This window comes from Thermobia domestica, chromosome 13, assembly GCF_964235325.1.
Source record: "Thermobia domestica chromosome 13, izTheDome1.hap1.1, whole genome shotgun sequence".
In the NCBI taxonomy this organism is placed as follows: domain Eukaryota; kingdom Metazoa; phylum Arthropoda; class Insecta; order Zygentoma; family Lepismatidae; genus Thermobia; species Thermobia domestica.
In genome coordinates, this window is record NC_137466.1 from 194,111,432 (window position 1) to 194,138,752 (window position 27,321).

Below are 27,321 nucleotides of genomic sequence, written 5' to 3' on the forward strand. Positions count from 1 at the left end.
GGACCCAGGTGGGTTGGGCTTTTTCAGAAAAACCCGGGTTTTTTCAAACCCTGGTTCAAACAGGGGTCAAACGCCGCTCCAGCAGGGTGGAAGATGTGCAAGGCGTTTGGTGAGGGTGTCGTGACTACGCAGACAGTGCAGCGATGGTTTAAGAAGTTTAAGGACGGTGACGAAACACTCGAAGACGCGCACGTGCCAGAAGATCAACACATGTACACAATGAAGATCTTCAGGCAGCAATAGAGACGAACAGTGGCCAGACATGTGAGGAACTGGAACTACAATTCAGTGTGAGTGGAGAAACCATTCGGCAGCACTTCCATCAACTTGGGAAGCAGTACAAGTTGGGTCGATGGGTCCTACATGATTTGATTCCAGGCCAGAAGGAAATGCGAGCAGACCCTGTGTTTCTTTGCTGTCTCGTCTGAGGAAGGAGATGTCTCTGTGGACCTCCACAGCGCCGTCATAATTGTTTAGGATCGCATGAACCGGTTCCAAAACAGCCGAAACCGAAACTGTACCAGAAGCTCCTCCTGTGCGTGTGGTGGACTGCTCGCGGCATCGTACATCGGGAACTGCTACCACCTGGTCAGAGCATGAATCTAACTGTGTACTTTCAGCAATTGAACAGTGTTCAAGAAAAACTCAAAACTGGAGCCCGCACTTCCGAATCGAAAGGAGTGCTCTCTGTTACAAGACAACGCTAAGCCCTACGTAGCTAGAATGACCCGGGACATTATTTTACGCCTTAGATGGGAAACTATTGCATCCTCCATACTCCCCGGATATTGCACCGTCCGATTATCACCTGTTCCATTCCTTGGACAATCACCTTAGAGGACGTCAGTTCAAATCCTTAATAGAGATGCAAAATACACTTGATACCTTCTTCACTTCACGGCCCACCAACTTCTATCGCGATGTAATCCATGGCCTTCCAGAACATTGACAGAAGGTTGTCGATGCTGATGGGGACTAATTTTGATCTTCCAGGTACGTCTTACGTGACATATTGATGTTCGAAAGTGGTGGGGAAAAAAAAGCGACAGAACTTTCTTGGTTACCTTTATAGAACGCTGACCTCTAGTGTGAGGAGTCCATAGCTCGATCCCTGTCCGTGCGAATTTGTGGTGAACAGCATCGTTTTCGTGGGTTTTCTCGGGGTTTTTTCTTTCCTTCCTCATTCTTATTCCACCTATTCCTTCAGTAATCATTCATTTTCAGTAATCATATGTCTCCTTCAGCCTAAAGGACGTAAAGCTACAAATTTCATTTCAGTTTTTTTTTTTTCGATAGATAATTGAACGTAATTATAAATTAGGTATTTGTATGTTTCTGTAAATTTAGAGAATCAAGAGAAGTATTGACTAAGCATTTATTCTGATTGTTTTAGTGTATGACTGAGATGTTGGCCCGAATGTCAGGACCAACCCCTGACAGCACTGACCCAAGAGAGCTGAGATTCCGCAAATCCGTGAATTTCCTTCACTCCATGATTCGAGATATTGTCAGATGTCAGAAGGAGCAAGGCTCTGGTGATGGACATTCGTTTCTGCAAGTTCTTGTGGAGAGTGATTTGCCTGAAGAAGTAGTCGTCACAGATGCACTTACTTACCTCATTGGTGGATTTCACACTTCTGGCAACTGTGAGTTTTCTGTTCAAGAATAATACTCCACAAATTCATTTTTTTTTCTGGAATGATTTTTTTTTGTTGTTGTTGAAAATCGTAAAATGGGGAAAGAGAAACGTAGCCCCCCGAATTGAGGTTTTATTTACGTTTCTTTTAGAAGGGCATAGCTTAGAAATAAACATGTGAATATATATTAAAATTATGCATATGAAAGGATGATTGAAATTAATAAAAAATTGGTTACTTCAGGGTATCTATCGGTCACGAAAGTCACGAAATCAGAAAACGGTCATGAAAGTCACGAAATGTAGCTTTTAGGTCACTTTTTTTTTTTAACTGTACAAATGTAAGAACAGATTGGAAAATTTTGTTCTATAAAACGTCAAAATTCACCACCAAAAATGTCTATGGTCGGATTTAGACGCTACCAAATCGCAAGCAAAGTACGTTTCTATCACATGGATGAAAATTCGGCCTAATTCGCACCCAAATTCGCTCTTCAAAATGTTAGAAAATTTTATAATTTGGTAAAGTAAAGGTCACGAAAAAGTCATAAAATTTCATTTTGGAATTTTAGTAGACACCCTGTACTTACTAATAAATCCTTCCGCGAGAAAACTAAATACTCTCCAAATGTATCGGAACAACAAGCTAGTTCCGTCTTCAATGGTAAAGTAACAAGGAGAAAAATGGGTGAGAAATACGGTACGGGAAAAGGAATACATATTCTTTAACATAGGATTAATGTATTCTTGCAAAGCATAATATATCTGCTGCCAGTATCCCCCCAAAAGCTTAGAAAAACATCTTACCGGCTTAAAAGATTATTTTGTTGATCACTAAATAGGTCAGGTTTTTATCGTGCTCAATTTGAATGTGACTCCTCATATACAGGGTGTCTCGGAAGTACCCTGATATAGGGTAACTTTGTTACTATCAGAATTACAACAATATGTAACAGGGGAAACAATCTCCAAATATGATGTTTTCAATCTAAATTGAAGGATTTCTTAAAATCGGGCGAGCCGTTTGGGCTGTACTCTCTTCATGCACCCAATGTTAAAGGAAAATGCAACGTTGTCATTTACCTGGATCCACAACATAAGGTGCTTGGGGGCATGTTTGAAATGGATGCTGGCCAGCAACACGTTAGCGTTAAAGACAGTAACTTCATTCACTTAATTTGTGGGTCCAGGTAAATTGCAACGTGGCATTTTCATTTAACATTGGGCGCATAAGGAGTGTACAGCCCTAACGGCTCGTCCGAATAAAAATAAAAAAAAAAAAAAATCACTTCATCATATTTGGAGACTGTTTTCCCTCTTACATTTTGTTGTAAATCTGATAATAACAGAGTCAGGGGAACTTTTCAGACACCCTGTATAGGTTAAACGAAACATAATATTGACACCCGAATTAAAGAATACATTGGACAATCAAAAATGTCACAAGAAAAGGGCATGTCGGGATTGTCACTTGACTTAAAACAACATATACACATTATAAAGCAGGTTTATGTGATAGATTAATAATAATAATAATAATAATAATAATAAACGGGAAATAAAGAATCATTCTTTATTCATAAATATAAACCGGCGTTAAATCTGGATTTTGGCAACATTGATAGAATCTGGTTACCTACCTTTGGTGTAGATTTTAAATCTGGCAATAGTGACGTAACATGGACATTGCACTTCCTTGAACTCAGCTCATTCTTTCGCATGCTTTTTTTTTTTTTTTTTTTTTTTTAAAGCACCAATCTCTTACGGTATATTTATTTGGTGGTATGTATTCCTTTTTCCATACCTTCTTTCTCTCATCCATTTTCATCCTTGTTACCTCATAACTGGAGACAGAACTAGCTTCTTCTGATACGTTTGGAGAGTATTTAGTTTTCCCACGGGAGGATTTATTGATAAGTAACCAATTTATACAGTTACCAATCAAAACATATCAGATTAATTTTTCCGGGGGGAGGGAAGGCGGGCACTGAGAAATGAACGTAACCAAACTACAGGAATTTTGATTTATTTTGCATTGTTACGAATTAGCTGTATCTTTCCTAAATAATGATTAGGTGTCTGACAACTTAGTCTGGCTAGTTAAATGGTCAAGAAATTCTTTGAAATAGAAGAACTTTTGCAATAATCTGTATTTGCAAGAGATGGGTGACGAATTATTTACTTGAAATCGTTTTAAACCGAGATACAGCAATGATAATAATACAGTAATTGTATATCAATGAAAAGAAGTTCATTTCAGTATGTTTTGTGTTCGTTCAAGTGTTAAGGAGTACTGTTAATAACTACAAAAGATATGCAATGTATTTACAGAATATTTGTACTTTCTTTTAATTTCAGTTTTGACATGGGCTATATATTTCCTGTCTTTATATCCAGAAACACAAGAAAAACTTTATGAAGAACTGAAAGATGTCTTGGGTAACGAGCCTTTCAATGTGGATGAAATAGACAAACTGAAGTAAGTAAACTGTCAAACAATTAATAGTTGTTGCGTGTTATCCGTAATGGGCTATGAGTCATGACTTTTTTTTTTTCATTTTCATTTTTCACTTTTTCTGTGTAATATTCTTTTAAGTTCTAGTATCTATATATAGGCACTGAAGTAGTGTCTTCACCATTCGATTTGAAAAGTACCAATAAAGCTTTTTACTTCGTTTGTTTTTCTTCAAGCATAGAGGCATTGTAGAACACGTTACGTATGGTTTCACACCTTTGTACGTCGAGATATAGGGGTGATGACGTCATAACTTAAAAAATAATATTTTTTATTTATGACTATTTTTATTGTTTTTTGGCGGGCGTAATTTTGCACCTAGAAGATTGGAATTTTGCACAAACATTCAGTGCACCGAGTAGTATTTTTAAGATTTTTTTTTCAGTTCTCTGCGTTAACACAGGAGCGTCCGGAGGGACGGAGATGTAAAAAGACGGATTTTTAACCAAAAAATCCCCTTTTTCGTGATTTTCCCGCCTCAGATACACGATGAAGACATGTGAATGGTACCGTTTGAAAGGATGCTCTATTTTGAAGAGAATGAAGTAGAAAATATGAGCCTAGGATAAATAGGGATGCCTCAGGATTTTTTTTTTTTTTTTTTACCTGAGATCCGGGTCTTTTGTGATAATCTAGAGCATTGTGGTGCTCATTGGTAGAGGGGGAGGGTATTTCCCGCCCTTACTATTCAAGATAGAAGTTTGAAATTTTGTACACACCTTTAGTACACCCGTTAACATTTTTCGGTTGATTTTTAGTTCTGTGCGTTAACACGGGGTCCAGTGGGCCTCAAAACTTTAAAAAAATGAAAAAAATCTGAAAGAAAAACCGTTTTCTCTCAAAATTTCTCGCCTCAGGGACCTGATAGGGAAGCGTGAATGGCACCGTTTGAAAGGCTATTCTATGCTGAAGAGAACGAGGTACAAACCATGATCCTAGGACACATAGGGATGATCCTGTAGCTGCTTGACTGAGAGTCTTAAATTTACCTAAAAAAAGTCAGAATTTAAAAGGGTTAAACAAATAGAAGTGGTCAATGTTAGTTATGCATATTCTTCGAGAAAATCATCTACTTATTTTAGTAAAACTTCGAATTTTAATAAATTATGAATCGACTTGTAAATAAAGTACAGGATTACTACAAAATTGCTGGGGCCTTCTAAGAATCTTGTTATCGTTGTTGCTCGGTTTATATTATGATATAAAGTTCTAGTTTTTGTTTTGTGCTGTGTTAAAGGAGACATTTGTACGAGGTCTATTCAAAAAATACCCATCTCTATTTTCACTGCGGAATCGAAAAAAGCAAAGGAAATGTCTTATGGTGGAATGGTGTAGGGCACCGTTTGCAAGCATGATGTTTTTTCCTCTCGCAGAGTGCGTCAGTAGTGAATCTCACCCTGTGAGTAAATCAGCGTAACTAATGCCCTTCGGATTTTCTTTTGGCACGTAATGACGTATAGACTTAAGCAGAGATGTTACATGACTTTAGCTAAAAACTTCCTGATACCTAAGAAGGAGGGGTAAAAATGGATCTGAAAAGGTAGGGGGACGGTAGGTAGCGGCAGACGTCACACCGCCCCCCTGCCTATCTTTGCCCATTGTAATTGTTTTAGGAACTGGGAAACGCTGTACATATTTTTTTGGAAGTGGTGGAACTGTGTCCCTCCGCGTTCCCCCAAACTTTTACCCCTGCTAAGTAGAAAAAAATTCGAGAGATAGTAGAACCTTCTTGATACACATACGATGGAATAATTCAACTGTTTCAGAGATTGCCACACGGCAGTAGAGAGTGAATCATTTTCTGGTAGGTTCCAACAAGCCAAAATAAGAAAATTACTTGTGACAGTTGCTATTGCGACCCAATTAATTAGTAAATCATTTATTAGTATATTCTTTAGTACATATTTTGAAACATCATTTTTCTTTTAAAATGAAGAATCTGTATTTCTGTTTTCCTTCAAACGCGTATTTTTTTTTATTCGCTTTCCAACGGTATCCACCCTTTCAGCGGTAAATGAGACACCTGAGTAACGGAAGTCTTTAAAAGTCTTTATTCACCACGACCACCCACAGCCAGGAGACACACTCAAGTTCTATTGTAAGGCTAGACAGTTTGTGTAGAAAGAGAATCTTCACAATAGCTATCGTAGAAAAGAGGTATATTCGCAAGCGCATGATAAAACCGAAAGAACCACACCGGCACGATATTGCAAGCTAGAAGTCCATTAGCACATTTTAACATTTTAGGAAGAAAGAAAAGGCAACGCAAAAACAACAACCTATTTTGGCAATTTTGAAATTTTAAAACTGGAATTGGGAGAACATACGTTACTTTTTTTTAAATAGAAAGACGGTTGCAAGATACTAAAAGAAAGGGCAGTTAAGTTTGAGAAGTGACACCGACAACACGCATACCGAACTCACACACACAATTTTATTCATTATTTTTTTTTTATCGTGTTGAACAACCATATACAATGAAGTGCTAAACACCTAATAGTGCCGCAACGAGTTCACTCATGAAAACACTAATAAAGTTTAATCAAATTCCGAACGTTCTCCCAACTATAATCTATTTTGCATTTATATCGATTTATAACAGAGTGCAACTAAAGTTTGATTTGTGACTGTGACAAATTGTGATAATTGTGACCAACATATATACGGATACATTATTTGTTAATCAGTTTACGGATACATAATTTGTTAATCAGTGTATCAGTTGGATTCACCAATATTGGACTTCTATAATCACTTTGACCGAGACAACCTATGAAGAGACGCCGAGACGCCTAGATAAGAGGAGGAATTTGGATGCTACAGTCCGTTGATGACGTCCTAAACGTCCAGAGAGAGCCAAAGGCCTAAGGAGGAGAGAGAGAGATCGGCGGGTGACCATACACATCTCGGGAGTCGAACGGGATGCTGCAGTCACATGAACACAGGAACTTGAGTGTTGTAAGTGGTCGACCAGAGGTGAATAAAAGTGGTAGCTTCAACATGGGAATCGACGGGAAGGTAGGACAAAACCTTTATATTAAATTTTCAATTTGGAATTTGTTGCCACATTACCGTGGGCGAGCGCATCCTCTTACCTTGGCCAAATTCACTAATGTATCGAGAAGAGAATTGAATCGTGGTAATCCGGCCTTGACGGACTGAACAGTTATCTTTTATTATTATTATTTTTTTTACAACTGAAATCGATATTTTAAAATTTATTTGTGATTAACTTTTGTCATTTTAACCATTTATATTCACACAACTAATTAATGTTAGATTCTGAAAATTATCTCCTTATATTCTAAATGTTAGTGTTGTTTGCTCATTTAAAGATATTATATGTAGAAAATTTTGTGACAGTATAAAAAGTTAGGTTATTACACGACGAGATTAATGTGTCAGAAAAGCATTACTATTCAAGTATTAATTGGATAAATGATCTTTATGTTTTCATGTACTTCTATCAAAAGTTTTTTTATTTACCAAGTACATACCCAGAAAACTCGTATTTGTCAGTTAGAAGACGAATGTAATCTGTTGGCTAGATATAGGTATTTTTATTTGTATTGACAGGGTGTACCTAAATTGAAAGACATAGAGTATAATTCTTGCCCTAAGCATGTAAATAGAGAAAAGTATCATTAGGACCAAATTAACTCGTAAATAAGCAACTAAACATAAAAAAAAGACATCTGTCTGCGCAAACGCCGCACAGACAGATCTTCATAATTATGAAGTAAAATATTGCGCAAAGTAAAATAAAGAAATATAAGGTACCGACGTTTAGAAAGAAATATTGGCCAAGTTAAGTATAAATTCTGATATCTATATATGTGTTCTTGTAATCATTGTGTATATAACGTGTGACTATTTAGTATATGTGTCCAAGTATAGATGATTGTTTGTTTCTATATTACGAGGTATTTTATTATTATTATTGGATATTATTATCTTAGATCTATATCCATGTGTAGAGAATTTTCAATTTAAAGTAGACAGTTAAAGTCAAATCAGTGCACTGCTCAAATCAAAACTTTCACTATCTTTTCGTCTTTAATTAATCTAAATAATAGTCATGTCTTGCTAGCATTCAAAATCATCTAATTTTCCCACCTTCGTCAACTATCTATTTCTCAAGCATAGGCATTTCCCTACTTTCTCCTTCTGTGCTTGATGCATAAAATATTGTCTTCTGGACTAAATAAATCACACACAAAAGGTTATATCGGAAAGATGAAACAATGATACCATGTACATTTAATTTTTTTGGAATATCTAGAATATTCATCTTTAAAAAGTGGAAAATAGAAAATATTGTTTGTAATTTATATAATAAGCAGTTACAAAAGAAAGGTAAACTGCTCACTAAATTCAAATCTTTGTAATTTGAAAGTATTGCCTAAGACCTATTGTTAAACAACATAAAGAAAATAAGAATCCTTCAGATTCTTCAGTCAACGTATTCCATATTTCATCTTTTATTTTATTTTAGTGACATTTGTCTCAATTTATTTCAACTTAAAATGATCATGTCATTTCAATTTTTTTTATTGTTGTTCAATTTAAATTTTATTGCAAGTTTGGATAATTAAAAATTTATTACTGTTACCTAAATTTTGTTAAATTGTCATTACAAAAACAATTCAGATTTCCCAACCTATTCTAGGCCAATTAGAGAATTTTCTTATATTATTTCGAAACAACTGGGAACCTAGCTGAGCTGACCCTCACAGATACAGTTAATAGAATTTATAGTAAATTTTCTGTTCTACATTTACATAAATTCTGTCTCATAACTAAATTAACTCATGCAATAATTTTAATTGCTTAGCGAAGTGACGGCCAGTACAGCTGTTTCCCAATAAAACTACAATAGTAATTTTATTTCAGCTATGCAGCACGTGACTATCTTTTGAAACATGTTCTAACTAACTACGCACCTATTTTCCTAGCACTCTGGAGTACCGTATGGGGAAAATAGGATTATAAAAATCGTGCGGTGTAAATCAGACTTTCATGAATCAACGCACGTACATTCAGCTTTCTGCTTATTAGGCATGTTATAACTTGCTAGGGCGGCAAGTAAATAAGCAAAAACAATTTGTATATTCATAAATAGTATTTGGCGAACCCGAACATAATTTTTATGAAAATTATTCAAATAATTTTCAGAACCAAGACTGGAAATCAAATTTATCTTGTCATAAATTTGATTCCCCCAGTATTAAAAAATTCCGCCCCTGAACTAGGACTCGAACACCGTTACATACTTGATAAGATATGAACTTTACACATGTTGGACTGTGTATTACACCCAAAAGTGGTTTGGTAAATTTGAGAGAAGATTTGTTCATGTTGGTGGTTTTAAGAAACGACTCAAAAACCGAAGTGCAATCGCCAGTAAACACATTTATCATCCCCAAGGTTATAATAATAATAATAATAATAATAAAAAGTGACAGGTACCCAGCAATATCAGTCATGTTATTTGTTCGTTGACTCCCGTGGGATGCTTCATTGGTAATACTCACCACAAGGCCAGAACATTACCAGAGAGCACCAGTGAAACTTGTTTTTTGACCAAACATAATATAGGCTGCGTGGTCTCCTTATGTGGTTGTCTATTCCCTCGGGCTGAAAATGTTCCTTGAATCACGAGTAGACATTATAGGCAATGTGACAGTTCAGCGGTACATTCCGAAAGAAATTTCAGCTCCCCAGATAAGTAATTGTAATTTTCTTTCCAGGCCAGAGATCTGATATATTTTGAATAGACTTCATATATCGTGAATCTTCAAAATTATAACTTTTCTTGATTTCAGGACCGTAACCTAAAATGATTTAGATATCTAATCCTTGATTTGTCAAAAAGTGACAATTACTATTTTTATTACTTATTTATTTATTTATTTTATTTATTTACAGATATATGCGTCAAGTGCTGGATGAAACCCTTCGATGTGGCGTAATAGCACCATATGCAGCAAGATTTTGTGAACAGGAGAGTGTAATTTGTGGACATGTCATTCCCAGCAATACTCCTGTCATTCATGCTCTAGGTGTCACTCTACAAAACGAAACTTACTGGCCCAATCCTGAGAAGTAAGTCCACTTATATTTTATTTTCAGGTGAAAGTTTGAGTGCCTTTTTAATTTTTTTTAAGCGTTTCAGTAATATAGGGTTATTCAAAAAGGGCGCCGGTTTTGTTACATCAAATTATGAACTTTATTTTTTTAAAACACACTATCAAAATTCATAAATATGTTCATCACACATTCCGATTTCAGGTATGGTGAATGATGTCGGGCATATGACCTCCTCTACTGTACTGGCATGCAATAACTCTGTTCGTGAAATTCGCTAAGACTACCTGACAAGTTTCCACATGGATTTCGCCGACGACCACTGCGACGATGCTCAGGACATTTAATGCTCTTTGTTGAACCCGTTTTAATGAACTTTTTCATAAGTCTGCGTACTTTTGATTCATTCGGTGCCTCATTTCGCCCTAGAACCGCTCGAAGTCGCCTGACAGTTGCTTCATAACTTTCTCCGTTCTGATAAAACGTTTTTACAATTACCACACGTTGCGTTATAGTAAACTGCTCCATGGCTAGACACAGACTGAAGAAATGCGAGAAATTCAGACTAAGGCGACAGCCGGAATATTTGTGGGTAAAGCAACAATACAAAACAATGTCGGCAATTGAGAAACAAAAATTTGCCAGAAGATCCCAAACCGGCGCACTTTTTGAATAACCCTTAACTTCTAAGAGGAACAATGTGAAATTCATAAAATAATACAAGTAATTTTTGAGTGTTTACAGCTTAAATTGTTGCATTGATTCCAAATGATAAAGTTCATCAGTTATGTAGGTAATGAAAAGGATACAATAACTTAATTCTTTTAAAGAAAATCGTAGTAATTTCGTTGTAATTTATCCAATGGTCACTGTTGCCAGTACTTCCTTATATATAGGGTGTTTCAAAACAACACCAACTGCGTTTAGGAGGTGATTCCTAACATCAAGATAAGACAAAAGGTATAGACCAACCGGTGTGCACAAATGCTTCCTTTCGGAGTTATAAGTTGCCGAAAACGTGAAAAATTGAACTTGAAAGGTCCATAACTTCAAAACTATGGGACCTATCGTAGTCGGGTCAAAACTTCACGTAGGAACTAATATGTGTCCTATCCAAAAATCCATATTTCAGAATCCTAAGATACTCACGCAATAGGAGTTTGGCTTCGGGCATATAAGCTGAAGTACTCACCAACTACCTTTATAAAAATTGTTGCGTGAGTATCTTAGGACTCTGAAACATGGATATTTGGATAGGGTACATATTAGTTCGTAAGTGAAGTCTTGACCCGACTACGGTAGGTCCCATAGTTTTGGAGCTATGGACCTTTAAAGTTTTTTTTACGTATTCGGCACCCTGTAACTCCGAAAGGAAGCATTTGTGCACCCTGCATACAACATTTAAAAGGGTTAAAAAAATTAATGTATTACTGTGTTATGAAACTTTTAACAATAACGTAAATCAGTAATTAGTTGAGGTTAGTAAAATGAAATATGTAATGCATAAGCAAGTAATTTTATTGTAATTTGTAGAAATCGCAGTGATGGTGTTCTGTCAATTATTGGTATTCAATTTTCTTTATTATATTATTATTATTATGAACATTTAAGTACTGGCAATAGTGACCATTTAGACATATTACAAAGAAAATATTGCTGCACGATTCGAACAAGGAGAAATCCATATGATAATATATATATATATATATATATATATATATATATATATATATATATATATATATATATATATTAAAGATAAATAGTTGTAGTGAGTATCTTCTACATTTTAAACCCCTTCTAATAAAAGCTCTTCTTGTGTCTACATAAATGATCAAATGCTTATCTACTTTCATTTTTATGTGTGATTTTCCAAAACGGTCTGAACGACTTAACTAGTAATAAATTATGATTAAAATTGATTTTACACTTGCACTTTAGTGTTTAAGCGTAGATTAATTGTTAATAAAAAGTTAATAATAGTAGTGCTCTGAGTTCAATCTACGTCATGGCTGACTGAAAAATATTTAAAAAAAAAAAAAAAAATAATAATTTAAAGGCATAACAATAATATGCGCTTAATGAGTTATTTGGGAATAACGCCATTTGAAAGAACTGCTATCTGTCAAAGTCTACGATGAACGCAAGACGTGGTTAGCAGCTGTTTTGATTTCAGAGATAGGACGAAAGTCACAGGCAATAATAAACGTTTAAAAGTAAACTAATCTTAAGAGCTCATCATCATATATCATCTGGCATTACTGCGAAGATTCTATTGTGATCCCACTATTCTGTTAAATTTTGTGTTATCTGCTTGGTTCAACAAAAACTTATATCGCGTAAGTTCGAAACAGGAATTCTTGGTTCAACAAAAGCTTATTCTATATGACGTAGGATCGAAACAGGGATTCTTGGTTCAAGAAAAACTTATGACATAGGATCGAAACAGAGATTCTTGGTTCAACAAAAGTCTTATATGGCGTAGGATCAAAACAGGGATTCTTGATTCAGCAAAAGCTTATATGACGTAGGATCGAAACAGGGATTCTTGATTCAACAAAAACTTATATGGCGTAGAATCAAAACAGGAATTCTTGGCGCCAGAGGCAAGTGCTCTGCCACTGAGCCAGTATCTTTCAAAAACTGAACTCAAGATTAGCATCAAAACTAAACGGACATGTGCTAATATTGCACTTGGGTGCTATTATTTTCTTAGTTGAATGAATCAAAATATGTACCTAGAAAATAGACTTGTTTTACTGCAGTGATTGTAATTTTTATTGTTAGTTTTTCAAAGGGTGAAATTTAATTATGTAGGTGATAACTATAATGTACACTAGTAAACAATACCTTCTTAAAGCTTTTTGTGTGTGTTTGTACAGTACTGCGTTTACAAAACTGTAAAAACAGTACAACAGTATTGTAACAATATTTTAAGTTCTTGTGCTTCTTCTTTTGTATTACTACTTACTCATTCATTTGTCTTAATTTGCAGGTTTGATCCGGAGCGTTTTAGCCCAGAGAACTTGAAAGCAATTCCATCTATGGCATTCCAACCATTCGGGTTTGCAGGAAAGAGGAAATGTCCTGGCTACAGGCAAGTGAAAAAAAATTACATCTTACAAGTTTTCTTTTTCTTTATTTCTTTCATTTTTGGATCGATGAAAAGTATTACAGAGGAAGAAATATTCTTAGAAAAGCCTTTTGGGAAAATCTTGTCGTATGGGCAATAATCAGTAAATGATTTGATCATTAGGGTGGTACAGTTGCTCACATTTAAGATGAATCTGTGTGATGAAACTGTGTGTCAGTGCAATATGAATGAACTGATCAATTACAGAATCTTAAAATTAATTCTCATTCACTTTAAGTTAGAGAAAACTCAAACTGAAATTGGCTCTTCCATTCGGAAATAGCTGGAAATTTTTTTAACTGGAAACCCAATCGGATAAAGACCATTAGGAAAACCCAGACGCAGATGGGAGGATAATATTAAGATGGATCTTGCAGAAATAGAAATACAAAGTAGAAACTGAATCCAGTTAGCTGAGGACAGAAGTAAATGAGGGCTTTTGTGAATGCGGGATAGAATTTCCGTAAGCCATCGAGTTAATTACTGGTAATTTTCTTCTCAAGTTTATGCCATCAATTAGAACAACAAGAACATGCAGCTTGAAGTTCTCCATGCAATTGTTCTATGTGGTGGTTCACCAGGTCATCAACTTACGATAGACATTTTGTGGAAGGGGAATTTTCTGTTCATTGTACCGTATCACAAATTTATTTTCAAATTGCATAAAATATTCTCTGTACTAAATAGCATGAACTGAAAATAATTTATGTCCGTAAAAGTAAGAATTTTGTCTCGTAGTAATACACATGTTTTTGTCGGGACAAAAACATCTGTCCATATTATGGAGGTGTCCGTTAAGAGAAATGTTTCACTGTAGTGTCATGAAAAATGCATATGCATGCTTTAAGCAAGAACAAGGATCCAGAAGAAAATATATGTAAAGCCAATAAGGAAAGGAAACACAAAAAATAATGGGAGTCAAAGAGAGAGAGAAAATGTTAATAATATGAAGAAGTTTTTATAGCATAGAAGGACATATAAAGTTAAGTGATTAGGTTCGTTTATTACATATGTGAAGAAGATGATGCGTAATTAGCGTTTCAGACCTATTTTTCTTCTTTTTTTATTTGTTTATTTTTATTTCAATGACCTTTCTTATAAAGACGAATTTTGTAATTACCTGTAAGGTTTTCAGAATTGAGAAAAGAAAGAAAAAATTCCGTATTTTGAAATTGAAGGCTTGAACATTTCCTTATAATAAATTTAGCGACAGCTGTGTGCTAGATTCCGCATTATATTCTTATAGAATCCCATTTAAACAACATACCTTCACCCGAGTACTCACGCAACAGTTTTTATAAATGGAGTTTGGCTACGGGCATATAGTTTGAAGTGCTCACCAACTGTCTTTATAAAAATTGTTGTGGAAGTACCGCAGGATTGTGAAACTTGGATATTTGGATAGGGCGCATACTAGTTCCTAAGTGAAGTCTTGACCTGTCTATGGTAAGTCCAATAATTTTGGAGCTATGGACCTTTGAAGTTAATTTTTTCATGTTTTCTGCAGCCTATAAATCCAAAAGGAATCATTTGTGCACCAAGTTGATCTATACTTTTTGTCTTATCTTCGTGTCAGGAATCATCTCCCAAACGTTGTCAGTATTGTTTTGAAACACTTTGTACTAAATATATTAATCGGATTTCCGGTATAGGTAGTTGTGTTCCAGGGACATATCTTTTTTTTTTTTTTTTTTTTCTGACGCCGCTCGAGACCCTGCTTGTATTTAGAAGTACATGCACCACTTGCATGTTAACATCCGCCTATGTACACTGGATATCTGGTTCTTAACATTAGATACAACCTACATATTATTACCAGTGTCATCATTATCATTAATTAAAAACAAATAAGTGTGTTGCGGTATCATAAGCGCTCAGTGAAATGTGTTGTCAGTTCAGAAAGGTTGGGAACCACTGATCTAAGGCACTGAATTATTTTAAAAAATGGCCATCCTGAAACCGTGCCCGTGTTGAGGAAATGGGAATGTCCGGTGAAACTCTTTATCCACCGCCTAGCCCGAGATTGAACTTGAGGTCATAAGCAGTTTACCAGTTTTGTATTTAAAGTTTGTTTCATTGTGAGTAAATTGGAAGTAAAAATTAGCTTTGATAGATTTTTTGTACTGTATTTTTTGAAAACTAATTGAACTGCTATTGCTGTTTCAAAGTGTTTATTTACTGTTATTATTTTGCAGATTTTCATACATGGAAGCCACAGTTCTATTGTCAGAGGTAATCCGAAAGTTTAAAGTGGATCTTGTACCAGGACAAGAAGTGACACCACTGTTTGGATTCGTGTCGAAACCTGAAGAAGAAATATGGATTACAGTTTCCAAGAGGTAGTTAGGTTAGTTGGTTTCTCAGTGTTGCCTTCGAGACAGAGACTGGTTGATTTATTTTGATAATATTTCAATGTGATAACACTGTACATAATTGTAGAGCAATAATGAAAGATTGTAATATTTTTTTCCCCCGTAAGAGACTATTTTGTTACTAAAAGGAGTGCCAATGAACCAAGTTCGTTAGCCGTCTCGTGCCGCAGCAAGAAAATTGTCACATAACAAGTCAGCTACAGTTGCATCATATAAATACAAAAACATGAAGAGAAATAATTGTCTTATTTCATCAATGTAACAAAGGCGTTAATGGGTGTTTTTGTACATTTATGAAATTGTAAAATGGCTCTTGTCTAGTTGAAGGGTGTTTAACAATGGCTGAGTTGGGATTAAGAAAGCGGCTTCTATGACTGACTTTTTTTTTTTTTTTTTTTTTTTCAGGATCTCATTATTTTTCATTTTAATAGAAACCATACTATCAACTTTGCCAAGACTAGCAGTGAATTGGGCACACATTAATTTTTGTCAAATAATTTTTTAACAATTATTTCATAGACCATTTCATACTTGAGTCGGACGTGAAGACTCTGTAGCAGAGTCTGTGATAGGTGTGTTAGGAGGTTTCTATCCTTACTCTAATATCTTAAGGACATCTAGAAACTTCGTAAATGCCCGTCGGAGGTCGGAGCCAATCTTTTGAGGTAATATTACGCCAGGAATGGACTGGGTAAAGTTCTTCCCGCGTAATGACTCTTTTATAGGTTAATCAAAGCACAATCAGAAGATGCAGGTGCCTGCAAATAGAAAAGATGTTTGAAGATGTTGTACTAGAGTCCCTGCCATCACAGAAGCTAGGTTTTCTACATGTGTTGGTAGTAATGATGTTCCATGTTGGCATGACAGCTCAAGAGCACATTACTTATTCCCGTACATACGACACCGGTATGGGGACTCCATAATCTAGAGGTTAACGCGTTGGACTCACGTCCGCGTCGTCCCAGGTTCGATTCCCGGACAGTGCTTCCCAATTTTCGGCGTCCACCCAGTGTCGTGAGGCAAACTGGGGAGACTTGTGAATAAAAGACGTGGCGGTCATCAGGTGTAGAAAGCTCTGGTACACTTGTTAAAGGCAGGGCGATGCAGCGCGCCGAGGACGTAATTCAGCCGGTTCCTAACAGATAGCGTTGGAACTGTTCAGGCTCACAAAGGCCGGTCAGAACAAGTGGTTTTAGACGACACTGATAGGTAATATCGCTCACCATGTGTCGCCAAATCGTGGAAAAGTCTACAATTCCGCTTGGCAAATAGACTAATGTCACTTGTTGCATATATATCAGTCATATTATCGTAACGTTCTAAGGGTCAGCCTCATTCAGTTCAACCTAAATATAAAGATGTTCCTTAATATAAATTGTAATGATTACTAAACGTGCAAATACTTCAAAATTTGCAAATTTAACTTTGTTTATAAAATGTTTCTCCAACAGTCTTGAACATTATGTCTTCATTATTATCCGAATATAACAAATTGTCTGAAATATCTTGTACCAAATTTTGTTCAATTTCGAGTTGTGAATTTTAGATTTAGTACTTTCGATTATATCTGCGTCGGTGTATCTGCTGTCGGTATGTGCGGCCACTGGACTTCGTTCCTGACACTATGGTAATCGACTATTTGATAATCATGAATTTTTATTTAAACCCAGTTGAAGTGGTATATGCATGAAAAAAACTAAAAGACTGCAGAAATTTGTCAGGACCCTTTTTTTTCTTTTTCTTTCTTTTTAAAATAACTGTAAATACCTATATTGTCGCAAGGTACACAGAGAATTAATATATTAACATTACATAGTTTTAATAATCTTGCAGTTGAGGAGGAGTAACACCTTTTTTGATTTTGTTTCAAAAAATCAAATATTTTTGTCAATAAATATTAATTTTTTCAGCTTTATTTTGTTTTCTTTAAACATTCCATAATTAGGTAGCCAGAGGTGGAATATATTTGTCAGTGGCATCTGGCAGCACTGTTCTTTAGCATCTTTAGTGTTCTTAATCCTATGAAACAACGATTTTTGTAACATTTGAGAAATGTTGTAGGAGTTACAAATATATATATGTCCTGTGTAAAAATGTATTTACTTATCTAAATTGTTTGTTTCCAATTCTGACAATACTTTTAACAATTGTGATTAATGTTAAATTATGTTTAATTTCTTTGATGTTGGTGTATTATTTAGTCTTATAGCGCTAAATTTCCGCACAGAGTTTCTTTTAATTGCTTGTAGCTGCTGAATTATATGCTCCGAAATCTTGTTGTGAAACTGGACTTTATTGTATTTGTTAAGAATAAATAAATGGAGGCTGCAATACTGGGCGCTCAGAAATGCACGTTTATCTCCTGATGCTGTAAAGTAATGTGCAATGTTTTATTCGCCACGTGGCGTTTATTTATATACCTGGATACAAACATACGAATACTTTCGATTTAACTGAAAATTGGTGAAGTCATATAATTAAAGAAAAAGTATCTACTGTGTTTTAATAAGATTAAGTATCTACTGTGTTTTAATAAGATTAACTCTATTGTTATAAAATTGAGTTGAGTTGATTTTGAGTTTAACGTCGCTTTCAGCAGCGAGGCTATATGAGACGAGACCGACTGATTAATATGGAATCCGAACCACATGAGCTCCCGCAGGGAATCGAACCCGGTTCTCCCACGCCAAAGGTGCGTACGCTAACCTACGTAGCTCTATGTTATAAAATTATTATACTCAAAGTTAAATAGCTAGACTAATCTGTTTGTTATTTAAAGACACATGATACTGTATTGCTTTTTCTTTCTTGTATGTAAACATAAGTAATATTTGGTTCATTACATGTCATGTTTTCAAATATGTTAAGCAGTGTAACATCTATGCAAACTAAGAGAACTCAAGTGTATATCTGTGATTGGGTTTCCAAGGTGAAGCTTTTTGTTCAGGGATTGAAATTACATATTTCCAGTTTCACTAAGAGACCTTTTCTCCTCGTTTAGAATTCTTTGCGCTATTCGTAAACTCACTCCATAGGCTGCTGCGGTTCTTTTTCAGATACCACAGCTTGTTTCGTGAATGTTCACGTATCTTTAAAATGACAGAGTACAAAACTCTGGAAGTAGTAGCTCATTAAATCTATTTTCAATTCAAATAAAAAGTACGGACATTCTGCCACTTACCTTAAGAGTACCTATTGACACGGACACAAGTCTTAAATACAAACTGTTCGTCTGTACTACAAAAAAAAAAAAAAAAAGGACGTCTGGCAACCCTAGTGATACACCACATATTTCATAATTGTGAATTTTCGGGTTTCTATGCATCATATGCGCATTAAGATTTGAAAAGTCAATCAAAAACGTGTAGGTGCGTATGAATTGTTTTTTGTTTGTTTATTGTAACCAAAGGAGAGAAGAAGAAAGAGAACAATGATATTGGGAAGTATAACTTATTATTATTATTATTTTGAAACGTTGCATTTGGCGCATTTCATATGAAATAAATCTTCCTTATGAGCATGCGTAAACTATTGTTATAGGTACAGAAACAACTGTTTGCAAACTAGGCAAAATTTAACTAAGTTTGTTTTTATTTTATCTTTTTTATTTATTTTTTTTTTAATGTCGTTAGAGGGAAATTTGTCACAGACAATCTCGTAAGAACACTGTCCGAAGTTCCACTGTCAACATTTATCCAGTCGTTTTTATTGTTGGGGCAGATACGTATATTCAGCGACAAAAATCCTTTCCGTTTGTAGAATTAGTTCCGTAAATAACTTCAGAATATAAGTACAATTTGAGTACAGTTTTCAGTAAATTAAAAAGAATATAATTCTCTGTACGTTCCAGCAATACCGCCGTTATTTCCTAAATAAATTTTACGTCAGGAAAGAACTTTTGTCGCTGACTGTACAAGGCGATCATATTAAAGTTGAATGATGAAATTTCTTTTTTCTTTTGAACCAATCTCGTTACTTTGTCGTTAGATTATGTGTAATTTTTTAGTGCCTCTGTAAAAGTTATAGAATTGTAATTTCCATAAAATGAAAGCAATATAGGTTGTTGTAAGAAAAGGATATAGTTTTATCACTTGATAATAACTTATTAATTTGTATATTGTTCATTATAGCGTTGAGTAATTTCCACAGATAGTAATGAAATACACACTGACCGAAGCACGAAATATATTAAAAATATTAGTGTAACAGTTTCGGCATGGTATCTTCACCTTCATCGGATAACGTATTGGATGAAGCCAATGATAAATTGACGGAACTTTTACACAAGTGTTTTTAATATACAAGGGCCGGATAAAAAAATAATGACAACATTATTATAATTCGTACCTGGTTGTATGCACAGAGCAACATTGCCATATTCCTTCAACGTAATTGCGTCCCATCTCTTTCACTTTCAGCCAGAAATGTTTTAAGGCGTCTTACACTGTCAGCGCATCAATCTTTTGTCGATGTTCCGCAACTACCGCCATATGGTACATAGATGGCGTCTTTTGTGTCGTAGTGGGTTCCTTCATTTTGACGAGAAGGCGTCACGAAGTAGCTGAAAATATTGTTATGCACTGTGCCCATGTTCCATTTCAATCTTGATTCCATACACGTTGTTCGTCTTTCCGAAACATGTCGTTATAATGCTACCACTACTTTACAGCACTATGCTTTTGACTGAATAACACATTCATTACCTTTCGCCACGCTTCATCGCCTCATATTCCCTTATTAGCTACGGAACTCTTGTAGTGCTGAGACCCTTATCAGCTACGGATCTCTTGTGGTGCTGAGACCCTTATCAGCTACGAAACTCTTGTGGTGCTGAGACCCTTATCAGCTACGGAACTCTTGTGGTGCTGAGACCCTTATCAGCTACGGAACTCTTGTGGTGCTGAGACCCTTATCAGCTACGGAACTCTTGTGATGCTGAGACCCTTATCAGCTACGGAACTCTTGTGGTGCTGAGACCCTTATCAGCTACGGAACTCTTGTGGTGCTGAGACCCTTATCAGCTACGGAACTCTTGTGATGCTGAGACCCCTATCAGCTACGGAACTTTTGTGGTGCTGAGACCCTTATCAGCTACGGAACTCATGTGATGCTGAGACCCCTATCAGCTACGGAACTCTTGTGGTGCTGAGATCCTTATCAGCTACGGAACTCTTGTGGTGCTGAGACCCTTATCAGTTACGAAACTCGTGTAAAGCTGAGACCCATTATCAGCGATGGAACTGTTGCAGTGCTGAGACAGTTCTCTGACGTGAGAAGAGTGCCGCACGACTTTTTATCCAACTTATGTATAAATACTTAGTGCTTCGGTCAGTGTACTAACTATAATATAGACATTTATTACTGGTTTAACCACATTTTCTATTGTTACCATCTTATATATAAATCTTTTTAATGGTTACATGATATCTATCAGTTGATAAACATCACAAGTTTGTATACTTGGTAGAATAGACTGTTAAAAAACATATATTACATTTTAACAGTTATCAATATGCAGTTAATTTCATAATTATGTACCATATGTAAGTAAGACATTCTGAGAGTAGTTTGCTTATAGTTTATATAAAAGTATATTATAAGAAAGACTGTATCTTTCTAATTACAAATAAAGATAAACTTCGTTCCTGAAAGAAATTGAGACTGATCATTTTTGCAATACATCGTAACAATGTTGAATATGTAACCTCTTTCGTTTTAAGCCCATTGATTTATTCTCCTCTTTTCCTCAAAATGAGCTGGTGTTTTAATAGTGTGGTTTTACCATTTCTTGGAGTCTGTTTAAATGCCTATTACTTCGTAAAAATTAATTTATATTACTCTTTATACAGGTACTTATCAGTTTAATGGAAACGCGTGAGAAAAGGGCATCTTACCAGATTAATGCAGCGTTCGACAAACGGAAATACCTGAGAAAAGGGCATCTTACCAGATTAATGTAGCGTTCGACAAGTGGAAATGCATGAGAAAAGGGGATCTTACCAGATTAATGTAGCATTGGACAAATGGAAATGCTTGAGAAAAGGGCAAATTACCAGATTAATGTAGCGTTGGACAAATGGAAATACCTCAGAAAAGGATATCTTACCAGATCAATATAGCGTTAGACAAATGAAAATACCTGAGAAAAGGGCATCTTACCAGGTTAATATAGCGTTGGACAAATAGAAATGCCTGAGAAAAAGGCATGTTACCAGATTAATACAGCATTGGACAACCCTTCGCCCTCACAATAGCTCCATATTCCATTTTCGCGTCACCATTGGCATCGTACTAAAGTGTTAACAGTTCCTTATCAGCAGTTAGGCCCATCCATAACATGTAACACGCGGCGGACTGTGATTGTCGAGACAGGCTGTGGGCTTCTGGAGTTTCTCCGTCACTTACTTTCTGAGTGAAAATCCGATTTAATGTTCGGCAAGATGTGTCACTGGATTTTCTTTCGATCACTATTCCTCTTCGCAGATGTAGTTTCTATATACCCTTTTAAAGCAAAATTATAATAGACAGCGCGATACAGTTTTTGATATGGATTTAGCGTCTCAAAGATTTATTCCATCTCCACCCTTCTGTTTGAACCGGAAGTGTAAGAAATCTATTACTTCCGTTTTTAATTCCAGTACAAATAGAGCAAAAATTATTATTATTATTATTATTATTATTATTATTATTATTATTATTATTATTATTATTATTATTATTATTATTATTATACTATTAAATATTCTACCTGTCAGCAAGTGCTGGAACTAATATTTGTTTTTCAATTTTAGATTTGGGCTTGGAAATGTTTCTTCTACGTTTCTCAATCTCCAGCTTCCTCTTTTAACTCCCAATATTTTCTACTTTTCAAATCGTCGATCAGTTGTGCTCTTCTTCTTCCTGTTCCTCGCTTTCCTTCCATCTTTCCTTCTATGGTGGTATGAAGATGACAATTTCTGCGCAAGATATATCCAATCCAATTGGCCTTACTACAAAGGATGCTGGCTAAAAGTGTCCTCTTCTTTCCTATCCGTTTTAAAACATATTCGTTTTTTACTCTCTCTGCTCACTTTAGTCTCTCCATTTTCCTACAATACTACATTTCGAAGCTCTCTAAATATTTCTTCTTTAACTTTTGTAATGTCCAAGTTTCTGAACCATACAGTCCAATGCTCCATATATCAGGCCGGTAGCTAGCCCAAAATGTAGGAGGAGGGGCGGTAGAAGTTTGGGGGGGCGATCCAACCATATTATAGTTCATCACCATATTATAGTTCATTTGCAAGCTTACCGTGAAAATTTTAGGGGGAGTAAAACTTTAGGGGGAGCCCTCCCGCCCTAGAGCACCCCTTGGATACGGGCCTGCCACATATAGAACTTGATCAACCTCTTTTTTAGTCCACCATTAAGCCTACTAGTTGAGAATGATCTTCCCTTCTCGAATGTTTCTTTGGTTAAGGTAGTCCTTCACCTGATCTCTTTGATGCAGTAAGCGTGTCTCGTCGAAATACTTCCCAGATATTTGAACTGATCGACGTCTTCAAGTTCTCTTTGATCTACTCTGATCCGTAAGGAAGTTTCCACAGGATATTGAAAAAAAAAAAAAAAAAAAAAAAAAAAACTAAGAGTTAACTAGAAACTATTTTTGATACAGATTTCAATTTCATCAGAAAAAGTTCTCTCTCTGAAATGATCCCAGGATTGAAACTGGAAATGAGACTGACTTTCGGTTTGAATATTGAATTTGTACAGTTAAAAAGCAGTGGCGGATCCAGCCCAGGATCGGGAGGGGGAGGCCTACGCTCCCCAAATTGAAGCTATTATTAATATATTTTTGGAAGTTTATGGTAAGCGTTGTCTTTTATTCTCTATTGGAAAATTTTTGAAACATTAGATATAGTTTCAGTTTTTCTGTCATGCAATATGTGAAAATACTTGAGGTCCACAATATCAATGTCCAACCTAGTCATAATATCTTTCGGGAAATAATGAAGTTGGAAACTTCAGCAGGAACCTATGAAAAATTGTAAACTTACGATATGCCTTTAACCCTTTAGCGCGCAGATTTGCATACATGCAAAGTTAACTAACAGCTTTGCGTATCAGCTAAGATGCCCTTTCACTAATGAAGTTCTGAATTTCCCGCTAGATGTCATAGTAAGCCAGCATTGGACTTTTTTTTCTTACTTGCTGCACTCGGAGTTGTCATCTTGTCATCTTTGAGATTTCTTTGCTCGTTTAGGTGGTCATGTTTTGAGCTGTTGATTTTTTCTAAGTTAGACAGGAGTGTAATGAGTGCAAAAATGCAAGTAGGCTGACATTCGTCGCGTTTTATTGGTTCTATCTGGTTTTAGTGGACTTTGCAGATGTCAATGCGCAATTTTGCATAGATCCTATATGCAAATACCATAAAATATCCCATAGAATACATATTATGTGCATTAATTGTTTTTTTAAAAAAATCTTGTTTCTTACACAAAACCACTCCAAATTTTAAAAAATCAGTTTGATCGGAAAAAATGGTGCATTAAAGGGTTAATAGTCTTGGCTTTGGCTGCCCCCCCCCCCCTGCCTCGCAGTTCTTACCTTCTAGATATGCTACTGTTATGAAGGTTAATGTAGTTTCACAATGAAAATCGAACTTTTTTCTTATTATACTTTCAAACTGTGCTATGTATGTATCGTAAGTCTAATAAAATAGCTTTGTCCGTCCGTCTGTTGTTGACAGAAATAAGAGCAAAAACACAGTAAGAGAGATCGAAATATCGCTGTATTTCTTATCTATTCAGAAAATGCCCAATATGATCTCAAGTTCGGGGGTGTGAAGTTCGATATATATAAACTTTTACTACTTTACATAAGGACACTCGTTTAAGTTGATGTGAAATTCGTTAATAAGCTTTTAATGTAAACATAAACAAATAAATAAATACTTTAAAAATGAAATCTTTCAGTTTAACGTCCCACGTTTATGCTCTTTAGGCTAAGGGAGACGGATAATTTAGGCAAGTGAATGATGATGGAAGAATCGGTGGAGCGAGAATGTGGGAGGAAACGGGAGTACTCCGAAAAAACAATGGACACGATATTGTCCACTACAAACTTATTTGGCCGAGGGATCGAACCAGGGACCCCATGCACTGGAGTTACAATTTCGTGGCACCCTCTATCGGTACTGCTGGAATTCAATATGGTGTTGGCCCACCCTTAGCCTTGATGACAGCTTCCACTCTCGCAGGCATACTTTCAATCAGGTGCTGGAAGGTTTCTTTGGGAATGGCAGCCCATTCTTCACGGAGTGCTGAACTGAAGAGAGGTATCGATGTAGGTCGGTGAGGCCTGGCACGAAGTCGGCGTTCCAAAACATCCCAAAGGTGTTCTATATTATTCAAGTCAGGACTCTTTGCAGGCCAGTCCATTACAGGGATGTTATGGTACTGTAACCACTCCGTCACAGGCCGTGCAGAATGAACAGGTGCTCGATTGTGTTGAAAGATGCAATCGCCATCCCCGAATTGCTCTTCAACAGTTGGAAACAAGAAGGTGCTTAAAACATGAATGTAGGCCTGCGCTGTGACAGTGCCACGCAAAACAAGGGGTGCAAACTCCCTCCAAGAAAAACACGACCACGCCATAACACCACCACCTCCGAATTTTACTGTTGGCACTACACATGCTGACAGATGACGTACACTGGGCATTCGTCATACCCACGCCCTGCCATCGGATCGCCACATTGTGTACCGTGATTCGACACTTCACACAACGTTTTTCCACTGTTCAATCGTCCAATGTTAACGCTCCTAACACCAAGCGAGGCGTCGTTTGGCATTTACCTGCGTGGTGTGTGGCTTATGAGCAGCCGCTCGACCATGAAATCCAAGTTTTCTCACAACACGCCTAACTGTCATAGTACTTGGAGTGGATCCTGATGCAGTTTGGAATTCCTGTGTGATGGTCTGGATAGATGTCTGCCTATTACACTTTACGACCCTCTTCGACTGTCGGCGGTCTCTGTCAGTCAACAGACGAGGTCGGTCTGTACGCTTTTGTGCTGTACGTGTCCCTTCACGTTTCCACTCCACTATCACATCAGGCACAGTGGACCTAGCGATGCTTAGAAGTGGAAATCTTGCGTACAGACTTCTGACACAAGTGACACCTGACCACGTTCGAAGTCCGTGAGCTCCGCGGAGCGCCCGATTCTGCTTTCTCACGATGTCTAATGACTACTGAGGACGCTGATAATGAGTACCTGGCAGTAGGTGGCAGCACAATGCACTCAATATGAAAAATGTATGTTTTGGGGGGTGTCCTGTTATATATATAGCTGTTCTCCCCGTGCAAAGTACGGACATTTCAGCAATTGTTTTAATAATTAGCTATATTTAACGTTAGTTTGAATATAATGAAAATCGCATTGTTCACTGAAACAAACTATACTACTTAAATTTTATTTTTAAGAATTCTATATATCAATATTTTATCAAACAGGAAAATCATTTCAGATTTTGTTTGGGGGAAAAGACAGGCTAGATGCTTCATCTCATATAAGAATATCACATCTTTTGTATTTTATTATACAATTGATTAAAATATGTATATATGTATAAAGGTATCCAAGAAAGTTCTTTCGCTTTTTCATCCACCACCTTCGAACGTCAATATGTCATCTAAGACGTACCTGGAAAATTGAAAGTACTTCAGATCAGCATCGATGAACTGTCAACGTTCTGGAAAGCCAAGAATTCCATCGCGGTAGAACTTGGTGGACCGTGAAGCGAAGAAGGTATCAAGTGGAATTTGCACCTCTACTATGGATTTGAACTGCCGTCCTCTAAGGTGATTGTCCAAGGAATTGAACAGGTAACAGGTGATAATAGGAGGATGCAATATCCGGGGAGTATAGCGGATGCAATAGTGTTTTCCATCCAAGGCGTAGAATGGTGTCCCGGGTCGTTCTGGCCACGTGGGGCTTAGCATTGTCCTGTAACAGGAGGACCCCTTTGCGATTCGGAAGTGCTGGTTCCAGAGTTTTGAGTGTTTCTTGAACACGGTTCAACTGCTGACAGCACATAGTTGCATTGATCTTCTGACCGGCTGGTAGCAGTTCCCGATGCACAATGCCGCGAGCAGTCCACCAAACACACAGGTGGACCTTCTTCTGGTGCAATGCTGGTTTCGGCTGTTTTTGGAACCGGTTCACGGGATGCTAACAAATGGTGGCGGCGCTGTGGAGCTTTGTACAGAACCCACTTCTCATAAGAAGTCAACACCCTGTTCAGAAATGGCTCCCTCCTCAGACGAGACAGCAAAGAAACACAGGTGTCTGCTCGCGTTGCTTTCTGCCTGGAGTCAAATCATGCGGGACCCATCAATCCAACTTGTAGTGCTTCTCAAGTTGATGGAAGTGCTGCCGAATGGTTTCTCCAGTCACACTGAATTTGTAATCACAGTTCCTCACACGTCTGGCCACTGTTCGCCTCAATTGCTGCCTGAAGATCTTAATTTTGTATATGTGTTGGTCGTCAGCACTTGATGAGTCTTCGAGTGTTTCGTCACCATCTTTAAACTTGTT

At 36.5% G+C, this 27,321-nt stretch overlaps 1 protein-coding gene and 1 long non-coding RNA gene across 2 annotated transcripts in view; one reads left to right on the forward strand and one right to left on the reverse strand.

Moving 5' to 3' along the window:
- Nucleotides 1–15,921, forward strand: part of LOC145668912 (cytochrome P450 20A1-like) — a 47,782-nt gene extending 31,861 nt beyond the window's left edge. Inside the window, exons 7-11 of the mRNA XM_081737193.1 lie at nt 1,394–1,646; nt 3,995–4,115; nt 10,080–10,256; nt 13,234–13,335; nt 15,567–15,921. Of these exons, the coding sequence (XP_081593319.1) occupies nt 1,394–1,646; nt 3,995–4,115; nt 10,080–10,256; nt 13,234–13,335; nt 15,567–15,714 (801 nt within the window). The 3' untranslated portion in view covers nt 15,715–15,921. The remainder of the gene's footprint in view (nt 1–1,393; nt 1,647–3,994; nt 4,116–10,079; nt 10,257–13,233; nt 13,336–15,566) is intronic.
- LOC145668914 (uncharacterized) overlaps nt 1–27,321 on the reverse strand; it is a 165,080-nt gene that overhangs the window by 17,836 nt on the left and 119,923 nt on the right. The gene's annotated exons all lie outside the window — the stretch shown is intronic.